This window comes from Rana temporaria, chromosome 1, assembly GCF_905171775.1.
Source record: "Rana temporaria chromosome 1, aRanTem1.1, whole genome shotgun sequence".
Taxonomy (NCBI): domain Eukaryota; kingdom Metazoa; phylum Chordata; class Amphibia; order Anura; family Ranidae; genus Rana; species Rana temporaria.
In genome coordinates, this window is record NC_053489.1 from 32,984,138 (window position 1) to 32,998,343 (window position 14,206).

General features: G+C 45.3%; 1 protein-coding gene across 1 annotated transcript in view; it reads right to left on the reverse strand.

Moving 5' to 3' along the window:
• Positions 1-286: 286 nt before the first annotated feature.
• The window catches only part of SYT4 (synaptotagmin 4), a 76,984-nt gene continuing 63,064 nt past the window's right edge, over positions 287-14,206 (reverse strand). The window contains 1 exon segment of the mRNA XM_040336138.1: positions 287-679. Coding sequence (XP_040192072.1) covers positions 372-679 — 308 coding nt within the window. The 3' untranslated portion in view covers positions 287-371.

Here is a 14,206-nt window from a genome sequence, read left to right on the forward strand (position 1 = left end):
TCCTCAACCCAGAAGAATGAGGACATCTAGTGGCAGAATAAAAAAACCTGCACTGAACAGCACTGGAGCGAAGGTAAGTATTGCAGCCAGGCCTCCTTTTTTTTATTTTCAGTATGGCTGGGGTACCATTTAAAAATAAAAAATGCCCCAAGTTGGGCTTTAATTTTGGTTGAACAATATATTTTTTTTGTCTCTTGTTTTATTGTATTATTATTCTATTTTTATTTTATTTTTTTCTTCACTTTAAGATGTGTTAGCATTACAAAGAAATTTCATTGCAAGCTCCTTATTTCACATGGCTTATAAATTAAAAAAAATAATAAATAAATAAATAAAAAGATGGCGCTGAAAGTCCGTTGAATTCTCAGCTGCTAACCGTCGCACAGCATGTGCCACTTGGCAATTTGTCTTCGAGGATGCTCACAGATTTCCTTCCAATGCTCTCCACCTGTTCCATCTGCTGAAGCCCCCAGGATTAATCGACCGATAATCTCGTTCCTGGAACCCCTGTCTGAATCCATCACCAGAAACTCCACGCTTATATCTTCCAAGCCTTCGCAAGGAATGTCAAACACAAACAGTTCGTTGAACACGGCGTTGGGGGTGCATTTCTTCACGTGAGTTTTCTTTTTAGAAATCCTTTTCTTTGCATGGTACAGGTTCACTTTCACATATGGGTCTGAAAAAAAAAACACGCGTAATGAATATTAATTAGCAGATAAAATACTTTTTTTAATGTGAAAATAAAATATTGATTGCATTATTAATGAGCAGTAAAAGAAAAGACATGCTCATGAAAAATAAATAAGCAAACAGTTGGCACTATATTTTAAAATCCGAACAAGAAAATATATAAATACACCTATGAGAGAGATATTTGGAGCGGTTTTACCTGCTAATAGGGATGAACTTTACGAACGTTACGGGCCGTTCACGCCAAATTCGAGTGACGCGTCACGGCCCATAATTCACTGCGGCTTCGCAGTGCATTTTTTGGCTGATGATTGGCCAAGCATGCAGTATGACCCGCATGCTTGGCCAATCACAGCACGTAAAAAAACGGAGAGCCATAATTGGCCAAAGCCAGGGTGGCTTTGGCCAATTATGGCTCAGGGGGTTTAGTACACGCCCCACACTATAAAAGGCCGCCTGCAGGTCGGCCTTGTGTAGTGTGTTGCGGTGGTGGTTAAAGATCGACAGAGAGAGAGACAGTGTCAATTTTACTAGGTAGATAGAACAGGCAGGCTAGTCAGTTTAAGTTACTGGGCCAGATTCATGAAGCACTTACACCGTTTTTTTGGTAGATGCACGGCGTAAGTGCAGATTTGCGCCGGCGGATCGCTGCGCCTTACCCAGAGAACCAGATTACGCCTCCAAATAGACTTCATCGCCTCGGTGTAACCTTTCCACGCCGGCGCGGATCGGATCTGGCGCGGCCATGGTTTTTGTGTTTTAAATATGCAAATTAGGTTTTTGGGCCGATTCATCAACTTAAGCTTGACCGGCGCAGGCTACTCCCGGTGAGCGGAGCTGAAATTTCCGGTGCAAAGTTACACCTCATAAAAGCAGGGGTAACTTTGCACCAAACTTGCAGAGGTCAGCTGGAGAGCAGCTAAAGCAGCAGCGTTACAAACGAACTGAGCAACAACACTTGCTGGACAACACATAGAGGCGGTCCCCATGTTGGGAGAGGCCCTCAATAATTACAGCCCTCTCCTCTGGGCTGAAATTGGTCATCCGCCCACCTGAGGATTCCTCATCAGCCATAACTGCCCCACCACAATGCAAACGACCTAGCTTGGAAAAAAAAAAGCTTCAGTACATTTGCACCTGCAGGGCGGAAGTCTGGGCTGATTCAGGGACTGGGCTTTTTTAGTGGGTCGGCGTAGCTCAGGGATCACGCCGGGGCGCAGTTCTGAGCATGTGCAGATTGGGGCATTTACCCCTGGATGTCACTGAGCATGTGCGGTCTAAGATGCGCCCCGGCGTGACCCCTGCGCCACGGTCAGCACTTCATTAGCATAGGGTGACTCCCAGTTGGCCTTACCCCGCCTTACGCCGTCTAAAATCCGCCCCGCTGGGGCATCATAGACAAAAAAAGTTTCTTGAATCACCTAACTGCCTCTCCGCGCTGGACCGGTGTAGTCTAAAAATGATGCACCACACCGGTGCAAATCTGCACCATTGTTCATGAATCTGGCCCACAGTGTGTAGAGCATATATATGCATCCCAGGTGTTGTACTCCTGTGGACCACAGGAGTACAGTTCGTTCTGCACTCCTGTGACCCTTTTTCAGCAGACAGCGGGTCACACGCCCCTATCTTAGCAACATTTAAGCGTATCTCAATTTGAGAATACGCTTAAATATACGACGGCGCAGATTCGGAGTTACGCCGGCGTATCTACTGATACGACGGCGCAGATTCGGAGTTACGCCGGCGTATCTACTGATACGCCGGCGTAACTCTACCTGAATCTGAACCTGAATCTGGCTAATACACTTTAACAAAAGGCTGGATTTTTCAATTCAATGATTTAATTAATCCAAGGTAATTAATGCTTCACAAATCTGATGAGGATTTCCACTAATGAAGACGGTCCTGGAAGCGTTCCAGTTCAGTTCCCCTGATATTTTGAAGAATCTTAAATCTGAACATAAAGGACGTGCAGTCGGAATCGACACACAAATCCTATACCTGCCAACAAATAAGCTTTTCCAATTTTTAAAGATCTCTTTCTTTGGAAATTTGAAAAAGAAGAGTATTTTCTTAGTAAGATATGTAAAGAGGGTCAAAATGAATATGTTGCATCTGCAAACAAATAAGATCAATTTTATACATTTTTAAGATCTCTTTCTTTGAAAACGTAAGATTCGTGAAAAGACAATTTTTTTTTTGTGGGGGGGGGGGGGGGGGTATACAGTGTTTTTTTTACGTCGTTTAAGTTAGGCTTTTTCCGGCATAAAGTTACCCCTGCTATATGAGGCGTATCCTATGTTAAAGTGGAGGTTCCATCCCAAATTTTTTTTTTCATTATTGTGCTCATTAGACCTAAAAAAGTAAAAAAAATATATATTTTTTTTTACTCATCTGGAAATGCCTGTTGCTATGCGTTCCCACAAAATCTGCCTTTGGAATCACCTAGGATTCTGACATCATCTCCCTCTAATGCTCCTGGGAAATGTGTGTCATCATTTCCCAGGATGCAGTGCGCTGTCCAATTATCACTCCCCATCCAAGACTTCCAGGAAGTAAGTGCCTGTAGGCTTCACAATGCCCACAAGCAAAATGACAACGGTGTAGACATAGTTTTATAAACTATCTTTTTTGAATATCTATGCGGATCGGCGGCGGATTGTAAAATAGTAAGTGACCGGATTTATATTATAAAAACGCAGGATGAAAGGACAGACATTTAAAAAATGCTAATTGTGGTTGGAACTCCGCTTTAAGTATGGACGTCGTTCCCGCGTCGAATTTTGATATTATTACGTCGTTTACGTAAGTCGTTCGCGAATAGGGCTGTACGTAATTTACATTCACGTCAAAAGCAATGACGACTTACGGCGTCATCTCGAGCATGCGCACTGGGATTCTTTCACGAACGGCGCATGCCGTAAAATACGCGGGGTCACATGAAATTTAAATAAAACACGCCCACATCATCCCCATTTGAATTAGGCGGGCTTACGCCGGACCACATACGTTACGCCAGGTAGGGAGACCGCCGCTCCAAAAGTTGTTAATGCGAAACGCGTCAGCTGTCTATCCCACTGTATGCTGTTGTGTGCTGTGCATTTTTTCCTTTTTACAATAAAGAGCACGTCTTTTTTCAACAAGACTTTTTGGAGTGCGGCTGTCCATCCATTCTCCCACATACGTTACGCCGCCGTAACTTAGGGCGCAAGTTCTTTCTGAATACGGAACTTGCGCCCTAATTTACGGCGGCGTAACGTATCTGAGATACATTACGCACCACCGATAGATACTCCAATGTATCTGAATCCGGGCCTGTACCTTTACAGCCCCTTTATCTCACTTCCTGTGAACTGGGGTTGCCCTGGACCCGCCCCCAGTTTGTTATTGGACAATGAATGTGGAAGCAGCGCAGTGATGAGCTTGTCTCTCTGTCACTCTGCTGTCTCCCCCATCAGCATGCTTCTTGTCAGCAAATGAACTGAATGGCTCTTTGTACTGCTTCTCACACTCGAGCCCAGCGGTACAGGGACTGCAAGAGACTGCCACCAGGTCACACTCAAGTACTTACACTGAAATACATTGAGTGATGTTTTACTGATTACAGAGTTGCAATCAGGGCTCGAGTCCTGCGGGAACGCATGGGAACGACGTTCCTATACCTTTTCCACAGCAGGAACGTCGTTCCTATAGTAACCGAGGCGCGTCCGTCCTCCCCTCCCTCGGTCCGCCTATTCCTCCTCCACCAGCGGCTGCCGTAACAAAGTCTCTGCTCTAGTGATGGGGTGCAGTTCACCCTAGCACCTGCAGAGGTGGGGCGCCAAAGTGCCATAATGCTCCCTTCCATCCTCCCTCTCCTTGTTTGTTTCACTGTCAAACACACGAGTTGGGCTGTATCTGCTTGTCTTTCTAGCTCACCCCCCACTCGGCCGTCTGTCCAATCCAACATTCCTCCTCCCCTTTGTTTCCGCCCACACTCCAGCATGGACTTATATGACTAACCAGAGTGGGAAGGTACGCGAGCTGCAAAACCCCCTCTCCCCCCTGAATTATTTTTTCTTTGCCTCTACTTCTCTCTCATTTCTTCCCCCGTGCAAACTGGGGGGGGGGGGTTGCGGTAATTGTGCAGACTGAGGGAGTAATTGTGCAGACTGGGGGATGGGGGGTAATTGTGCAGATTGGGGACTGGGGAAAGGGGGAGTAATTGTGCAGACTGGGGGGATTGGGGGGGTAATTGTGCAGACTGGGGGAAGGGGGGTAATTGTGCAGATTGGGGGGAAATTGTGCAGATTGTGGGGTAATTGTGCAGACTGGGGGATGGGGGGTAATTGTGCAGACTGGGGGATGGGGGGTAATTGTGCAGACTGGGAGATGGGGGGTAATTGTGCAGACTGGGGGATGGGGGGTAATTGTGCAGACTGGGAGATGGGGGGAGTAATTGTGCAGACTGGGAGATGGGGGGTAAATGTGAAGACTGGGGGATGGGGGGTAATTGTGCAGACTGGGAGATGGGGGGAGTAATTGTGCAGACTGGGGGATGGGGGGTAATTGTGCAGACTGGGGGATGGGGGGAGTAATTGTGCAGACTGGGGGATGGGGGGTAATTGTGCAGACTGGGGGATGGGGGGTAATTGTGCAGACTGGGGGATGGGGGGAGTAATTGTGCAGACTGGGGGATGGGGGGAGTAATTGTGCAGACTGGGGGATGGGGGGTAATTGTGCAGACTGGGGGATGGGGGGAGTAATTGTGCAGACTGGGGGATGGGGGGTAATTGTGCAGACTGGGAGATGGGGGGTAATTGTGCAGACTGGGAGATGGGGGGTAAATGTGCAGACTGGGGGATGGGGGGTAATTGTGCAGACTGGGAGATGGGGGGTAAATGTGCAGACTGGGAGATGGGGGGTAAATGTGCAGACTGGGGGATGGGGGGTAAATGTGCAGACTGGGGGATGGGGGGAGTAATTGTGCAGACTGGGGGATGGGGGGAGTAATTGTGCAGACTGGGGGATGGGGGGGAGTAATTGTGCAGACTGGGGGATGGGGGGTAATTGTGCAGATTGGGGGATGGGGGGTAATTGTGCAGACTGGGGGATGGGGGGTAATTGTGCAGATTGGGGGATGGGGGGTAATTGTGCAGACTGGGGGATGGGGGGTAATTGTGCAGACTGGGGGATGGGGGGTAATTGTGCAGACTGGGGGATGGGGGGTAATTGTGCAGACTGGGGGATGGGGGTAATTGTGCAGACTGGGGGATGGGGGGTAATTGTGCAGACTGGGGGATGGGGATGGGGGGTAATTGTGCATACTGAGGGAAGTTTATTTGTTAAAAAAAGTAGTACATAAAACACACACATCATTTTTTTGAGGCGGGTGGGGAATCTTGGGTGAGTTCCCACACTTTTTCCCCCAGGACTTGACCCCTGGTTGCAATGATTTGTGTTTCTTTATATCGGCCCGGGGTCCAATAAGAAAGCAGGTCTCCGCTGTGAAAGGCTTGCTGCTGGAATGTTCCGGGATTTGCAATCAGCACAATGTCTGGTGCAACATATTGATAAATTGAACGCACTGTAAAGATTTTCCAGTCCGATCAATACTACAGCCGGGGCAAACAATCTATGTGCTTTGACATTTTACAGCACTACTTATTATCCAACACCGGCGCCATAATGATTGTCTTCACATTTGTAAAGTGAAGTGCTCGTTTAACCACTTCAGCCCCGGAAAGGATTTACCCCCTTAATGACCAGGCCATGTTTTGCTATACGGCGCTGCGTTGCTTTAACTGACAATTGCGACATTGTACCCAAACAAAATTGATGTTCTTTTTTTTTTTTCTACTAATTTTTCTACTTTATTTTTGTGGTATTTGATCACCCAGGCAGTTTTTATATTTTGAGTTATAAACAAAAAAAATAATAATAAATATCCCCCCCCAAAAAAAAAAAAAAAAAAAAAATTTCCTCAGTTTAGGCCGATATGGTAAAAAAAATGTGCAAAAGTTATAGGGCCAGATCCACGTAGCCCGGCGTAATTTTAGGCAGGCGTAGCGTATCGCAGCTACGCTACGCCGCCGCTACTTTGAGAGGCAAGTGCTGTATTCACAAAGCACTTGCCTCTAAAGTTACGGCGGCGTAGCGTAAATCTCCCGGCGTAAGGGCGCGGAATTCATATGATGAATAGGGGGGCGTGTTTTATGTAAAATAAGCTTGACCCCGCGTAAATGACGCTTTTTTTCGTACGGCGCATGCGCGCGCATGCTCAGTATAACGTTGAATTTTCAAATTAAATTACGCCCGCTCAATGCCTAGACGACGTGAACGTAATTTATGCAAAGCCCTTTTCGCGAACGTTTTACGCAAACGACGTACACGACGGAAAATTCTACGCTGGCCCGACGTTCATGCTTAACATTGCGTACGCCTCATAGAGCAGGGGTAACGTTACGCCGAAAAAAGCCTTACGCAAACGTCGTAAAAATATGTGCCGGGGCGGACGTACGTTTGTGGATTGGCGTATCTAGCTCATTTGCATACTCGACGTGGAAATCAACGGAAGCGCCACCTAGCGGCCAGCGTAAATATGCACCTTAGATCCGACGGCGTACTAAGACGTACCTCCGTCAGATCTAGCCCAGCTTCAGGCGTATCTTGTTTTGTGGATACAAAACAAAGATACGACGGCGCAACCTAGAAGTTATGCGGCGTATCAATAGATAGGCCGACGTAACTGCTTTGTGGATCTGGGCCATAGCTTCTACAAAATAGGGGATAGATTTATGGCATTTTTATTATTTATTTATTTTTACTAGTAATGGCGGCGATCTTTGATTTTTAGCAGGTGTGCGACATTGCGGCGGACACATAGGACACTTTTTTGGGACCGCTGACATTTATACAGCGATCAGTGCTATAAAAATACACTGATTACTGTGTAAATATCACTGTCAGGGAAGGCGTTAACACTAGGGGGCGATCAATGGATTAAATGTGTTCCCTAGGAGGTGTTTCTAACTGTGGAGGGAGGGGAATGACTGGAGGTGGAGAGAGATCGCTGTTCCTAAACACTAGGAACAGATGATCTCTTTACTTCCCTGACAGAACAGGGATCTGCTTTGTTTACATTGAATGAATACATTGACTTGTATAGCGCTACAAATGCGAAACAAACTTTTTTTTAATCTACCAGCAAGTCTTTGGCAGATCCCCGTTCTGCCTCGCTGAGGAACGATCGCGAGTGGCCGGCGGACATTGCGGCCGCCGCCTACACGCAACAGCTCCGGTGCCCCCACTGTATCTATTGCACAAAGCGTCGTACCGGTACTGCGATTCACGCAATAGAGCCGCCCTGCCACAGAATAACTGCGGTTGCTGGTTAACCACTTGGCGGCCAGGCTTTTCTTGGCACTTTTTCTTTATAAGTTTAAATCATTTTTTTTTGCTAGAAAATTAGTTATAACCCCCAACATAATATTTTTAGCAGTGTCCCTAGGGAATAAAATGGCGATCGTTGCAATTTTTTTTATGTTGCACAGTATTTACGTATCGGATTTGCAAACGCAATTTTTTTGGAAAAAATACACTTTAATGAATAAAAAAAACACTATAATTACCACAATTTTTTGGGATGATGTTACACCAATTAAATAGATACCTCACATGTCATGTTTTCAAAATTGTACACATTCATGGAATGGTGACAAACTATGGTGCCTAAAAATCTCCATAGGTAAAGCTTTAAATGCCTTTACAGGTTACCTGTTTAGAGTTACAGAGGAGGTCTAGCGCTAGAATTATTGCTCTCACTCTAACATTTGTGGGGATAACTCACAGGTGTGGTGCGAACAGGGCCCCGCCGGAATTATGGGGCCCCTTACACAGCTTCAGGCATGGGCCCCCTGGAGCAGAGAACCGGGGGGGGGGGGGCGCAAATTGAGAAGAGTTTAATATATAAATTAAAAATATAAAAATATAATAATATAAAAAATAAATTAGAAAATATATAAAAAAAAAAGAAAAAAAAAAGGGGGGGTTGCTATGCCATCGGGAGGCCCTGGGGACCTCTGGGCCCTTTAAAAAAAAATATATATATATATATATATATATAAATTAAAATAAAAAAAATATATAAAAAAATAAATAAAACAAAAAATAAAAAAATAAAAAGACAAGGGGGTTGCCACTCGGGCCCTGGGGACCTCTGGGCCCTTTAAAATATATATATATATATATATATATATATATATATATATATATATATATATATATATATATATATATATAAAATAAAAAAATATATAAAAAAATAAATAAAATAAAAAATAAAAATGTATAAAAAAAAAGACAAGGGGGTTGCCATCCGGGGGCCTGGGGACCTCTGGGCCCTTTAATAATAATAATAATAATAATAATAAAAAAATATATATACATATATATATATATATATATATATATTTATGTATAAAAAAAATAAACATATTTTATAAAAAAAAAGGGGGGGTTGCCACCTGGGGCCCTCTGGGCCCTTTAATAAAAAAAAAAAAAAAAATATATATATATATATATATATATATATATATATATATATATATATATATATATATATATATATATATATATATCTATCTATCTATATATACATTTTTTTTAGTAAAAAAAAAGGGGGGGTTGCCATCCGGGGCCCTTACTGGTGTACTGCATGTACCCCCCTGATGGCGGCCCTGGGTGTGAATACCATTTCAATATGCGTACGCAACTTATGTATTTGTGTTTGCTTCTGCGTGAGAGCATGTAGGGATGGGGCCCTCTGATTTTATTCTTATTATTTATTGTACTTTTTTATTTTTACACCGTTTCATTATTTATTTATTTTTGATCACTTTTATTCCTGTTACAAGGTACGTAATTATCCCTTGTAGGGATGAGCTTTATGTTCGACTTGAACATTGGCTGTTCGCCGGGTCGCCGAATAGCGAACAATTTTTGGTGTTTGCGGCAAATTCGAAAGCCGCGGAACACCCTTTAAAAGTCTGTGGGAGAAATTAAAAGTGCTAATTTTAAAGGTTAATATGCAAGTTATTGTCATAAAAAGTGTTTGGGTACCCGGGTCCTGCCCTAGGGGACAATGCAAAAAAGTTTTAAAAACGCCTGTTTTTTCGGGAGCAGTGATTTTAATAATGCTTAAAGTGAAAGAATAAAAGTGAAATATTCCTTTAAATTTCGTACCTGGGGGGTGTGTATAGTATGCCTGTAAAGTAGCACATGTTTCCCGTGCTTAGAAAAGTCTCTGCGCAAAATGACATTTCTAAAGGAAAAAAAGTCATTTATAACCACTCGCAGCTATAATGAATTGGCGGGTCCCGGCAATACAGATAAAAGTCTTTGACATGGGTCCCCCCCCCCCCAGTCCATTACCAGGCCCTTTGGGTCTGGTATGAATATTAAGTGAACCCTGAACCAATAAAATAAAATGCGTGGGGGTCCCCCCAAATTCCATCACCAGGCCTTTCAGGTCTGGTATGAATATTAAAGGGTTAGTAAAGAAAAAAAAATTTTCCTTTAATATAACAAACATGTTATACTTACCTCCACTGTGCAGTTCGTTTTGCACAGAGTGGCCCCGATCCGCATCTTCTGGGGTCCCTCAGTGGCTGTCTCTGGTCCTCCCCGCAAGTACTGACCACCGTCATGCGAGAGAGCTTGCATGGTGGTAAGTAATTGCTAGTGCGCTCCCGTGATACAGCGAGCGGCCACAGCCGCTCACTGTATTACTCGGCCCCGCCCCTCGGCGCGCCGCGTCACTGGATGTGATTGACAGCAGCGCCAGCCAATGGCTGCGCTGCTCTCAATCCATCCGCTTTAGCCAATCAGCGGCCAGGCTGAGCGGCAAAGAGGATCTCGGGACCGAGCACAGGACTTTCAGGTAAGTATAACGGGGGCTCGGGGGGGCCGGCAGCATCAGATGTTTTTTCAGCTTAATGCATAGATTTAAGGTGAAAAAAACATTTAGTTTAAGGGGAACTCTGTGCCAAATTTAAAAAAGAAATGGCATAGGGGTTCCCCCGCAAAATCCATACTAAACCTTTCAGGTCTGGTATGGATTTTAAGGGGAACCCCGCGCCAAAATAAAAAAAATGGAGTGGGGTTTCTCCCAAAAATCCATACCAGACCCTTATCCGAGCACGCAACCTGGTAGGCCGCAGTTAAAGGGGGGATGAGAGAGCGCCCCCCTCCTGAACCGTACCAGGCCACATGCCCTCAACATGGGGAGGATGTCCCCATGTTGATGGGGACAAGGGCCTCATCCCCCTAACCCTTGCTCAGTGGTTGTGGGGGTCTGCGGGCGGGGGGCTTATCGGAATCTGGAAGCCCCTTTAACAAAGGAGACCCCCAGATGCCGCCCCCCCCATGTGAATCGGTAACGGGGTACTATGCCGGCGTAAAGATAAAGCAGGTCTCTAGGTGGTGCAGCCAGGGCTGGACTGGGACAAAAATTTGGCCCTGGACTTCATCCAGACTGGCCCACTTTGACAGGTCTCTCCCACAGCGACCACCCAAGTCCCCTCTCCCCCTTCACTAGCCACTAGCCGTTTTACTTTATTAGAGTAGAACGGCTGGTACTGGTACTCTTTTTTTTAAATCAAGAAAAAGGTTTATTGATGCAAAAAATTGTAAAACAATACTTTAGGATACATACACAGACAGTATCATTACATTCAGGGTGAACAAATGCCAAATTAAGAGAGAGGCAGGTAAACTTCGTGCAATCATAATTACATGAGCTAAATCAAACATGTGAGGAGCTTACCCCCCCTAGACAGCGGCCAAGAAAAGCCAGATTCTACCTTTACTTTGGATATAACCTTATTCAATTTGCGTCCAGGCCGTCTATCCTATGTTACCCTACCCTCTAATTGCAATAATTATTTAACCTACCCCGCCATAATGCAAGCAATAACATTTACATTTGTAACAATCACATTGATTCTTAAACCACCTCCTGGTTCTGAATCCCTCGCCCCACACTCTGCTCCAAGGATCAAAAAACTATTTGAACATTATTCATCCCACACTTTGCCAGCCCATCTCGACTCATATCCTAACTGTTTAACCCTGCAATAGCCTTTCCATAATCAATTGCGTGGGTCCCAGGCCTGGTACGTCCAGCCAGGGTTGCCATAATGAGTAGAATTTCTTAAGAGCATTTCTGTGTTGGTATGTGACTTTTTCCCTTATCAGTAGATTATTTACCAGCTTTACCCATTGACCCTCTGTAGGCACTCGGGGAGTGATCCAATATCTGGCGATGGCCTTGCGAGCAACATACAGTAGTCTAAGTACGGCTGTATGGCCACCGGGAGACAGCGAGGGTACCTCGAGGCCACCCAGCAGACACACCACCGGGTCATGAGGCAACGGAAAGCCATACGCCTGGGATATAGTATCAATAACATAGTTCCAGTATCGGAAGAGTTTTGGACACTTCCACATCATGTGTAATAAATCTCCCTCCTGCACATTACATTTTGGGCATATTGGGGAATCCCGTATACCCCATTTATGTAGTCGAGTGGGTGTTCTATATACTCTATGGAGGAGAAATAGATGAGAAAGTCTGTGTTGCGCCGATACCGAGACCAGAGGGGCGGAAGTCAAACACAGCTCCCATGTATCCCCATCGATGGGACCTAGGTCCGATACCCACCCTTTCCTACATGGTAATGCCGATGCATCATGTGTTACATTAAGCAGTCTGGAGTATACAAGGGAAATCATGCCCTTCTTGTCCACATTAAAAAGCACATCATTATGAAGGGGGTGCCTTATTAGCAAGATTGGAGATAGCCTGACTTCCCTCTGGGCTGCATGTCTCAGTTGTAAGTATTTATAGAACTGAGTTCTGTGCAGACCATACTCTTCCTGCAGATTAACAAACGATTTGAGGGTTGGGCCACTAAACAATTGTGTGATATAGTGTATACCTGCATTTACCCAGGTCCTGAAGCCTTCTAGTTTAAAAAGTTCCCTGTAGTAGGAATTTTTCCAAATGGGAGTAAAGGGGCATACCCCCCTGACATTGAGACTGGAACGAACGTATTTCCACAACGTATTAAGCAGCACCACCGTAGGTAAGGTCTGGTCCAGGTGTGTGAGTCCTGCTTCCAAGTAAGACACCGCTGGTAGCATTGGCCCCGACGGGAGTAATATGGCTCTTATTGGGTCTCCGAGGTCTACCTCCCCCCAGTTTCCTAGATGCTGTATTTGCGATGCTATAAAGTAGCAGCGGGCGTGAGGGACAGCTAAACCACCTTGATCCTTGGCTAGTTGTAGTGTGGTAAGTTTTATACGTGCCACCTTACCACCCCAAATTAAATCTCTGAACTGGGCATCTATCTGAGCAAACCACCTGTGGGGAATCCAAATCGGGGTATTGTGGAAAACATACAGAAGCTGGGGGGCCCACACCATTTTAATGAGGTTCGCTCTGCCTGTAACTGATAGTGGAAGTTTTTTCCAGGACGCACATTTCTGTCTGAATTTTTGTAGCAATGGTGCCAGATTCAGAGAGAGATATTGGGAGGGGTCTGGCGTGACCAGAATTCCCAAGTACTTAAACTCATTTACTACCACAATATCCCTAGCGCAATCAGGCAGGCTGTCTGTTAGGGGGTCTAGAGGCATAAGTACTGATTTATTCCAGTTAATGCTGAATCCCGATAGTTCGCCAAAGCCTGCGATCAAGGACATCGCATTCCCCAGCGACTCTTGAGTATCACCCAAATACAGCAATGTATCGTCTGCAAATAAAGAAATGACATCCCGCCCTGCACCTCGGATGAAACCTGTAATGTCGGGTGAAGCTCTCATATGTATTGCCAAGGGCTCTAGGGCTAGGGCAAACAGCAGGGGTGACAGGGGGCACCCCTGCCGCGTGCCCCGGAAGAGCCTGAAAGAGTCAGAGACCTCCCCATTAATTCTCATTCTTGCAGTCGGGGCGCTATACAGTAGTTGAACCCATTTTAGGAAGGATGGTCCCACCCCAAATCTATGCAGAGTCTCCCAAAGATAAGGCCATTCAACACTATCAAATGCCTTGGCCGCATCTAGAGAGAATATAGCTCTATTACCTGGGTTGTCCACCGGCACCTGTAGATTTAGGAATAGCCTACGCAGGTTTTGTGCTGTGGACCTCGTAGGGATGAAGCCCGACTGATCTCTATGTATTACTTGATGAATACATTTGGAGAGTCTGGTGGCCAGAACTCTAGCCAGCAACTTAATGTCAAATGTCAAGAGAGAGATCGGTCTGTAGGAGTCTGGTGAGAGAGGATCCTTACCAGGCTTCAACAGAACCACAACCAGGGCCTCATTCATAGACGGGGGTAGAATTCCAGTTTCAAAAGCTGTATTATAAACTTTTAGTAAAATGGGGATGAGTTGCTCAGAGTATCTGCAATAAATCTCAGAGGGAAGACCGTCAGCCCCTGGCGCCCGCCCATTATGTGCCTGCGCC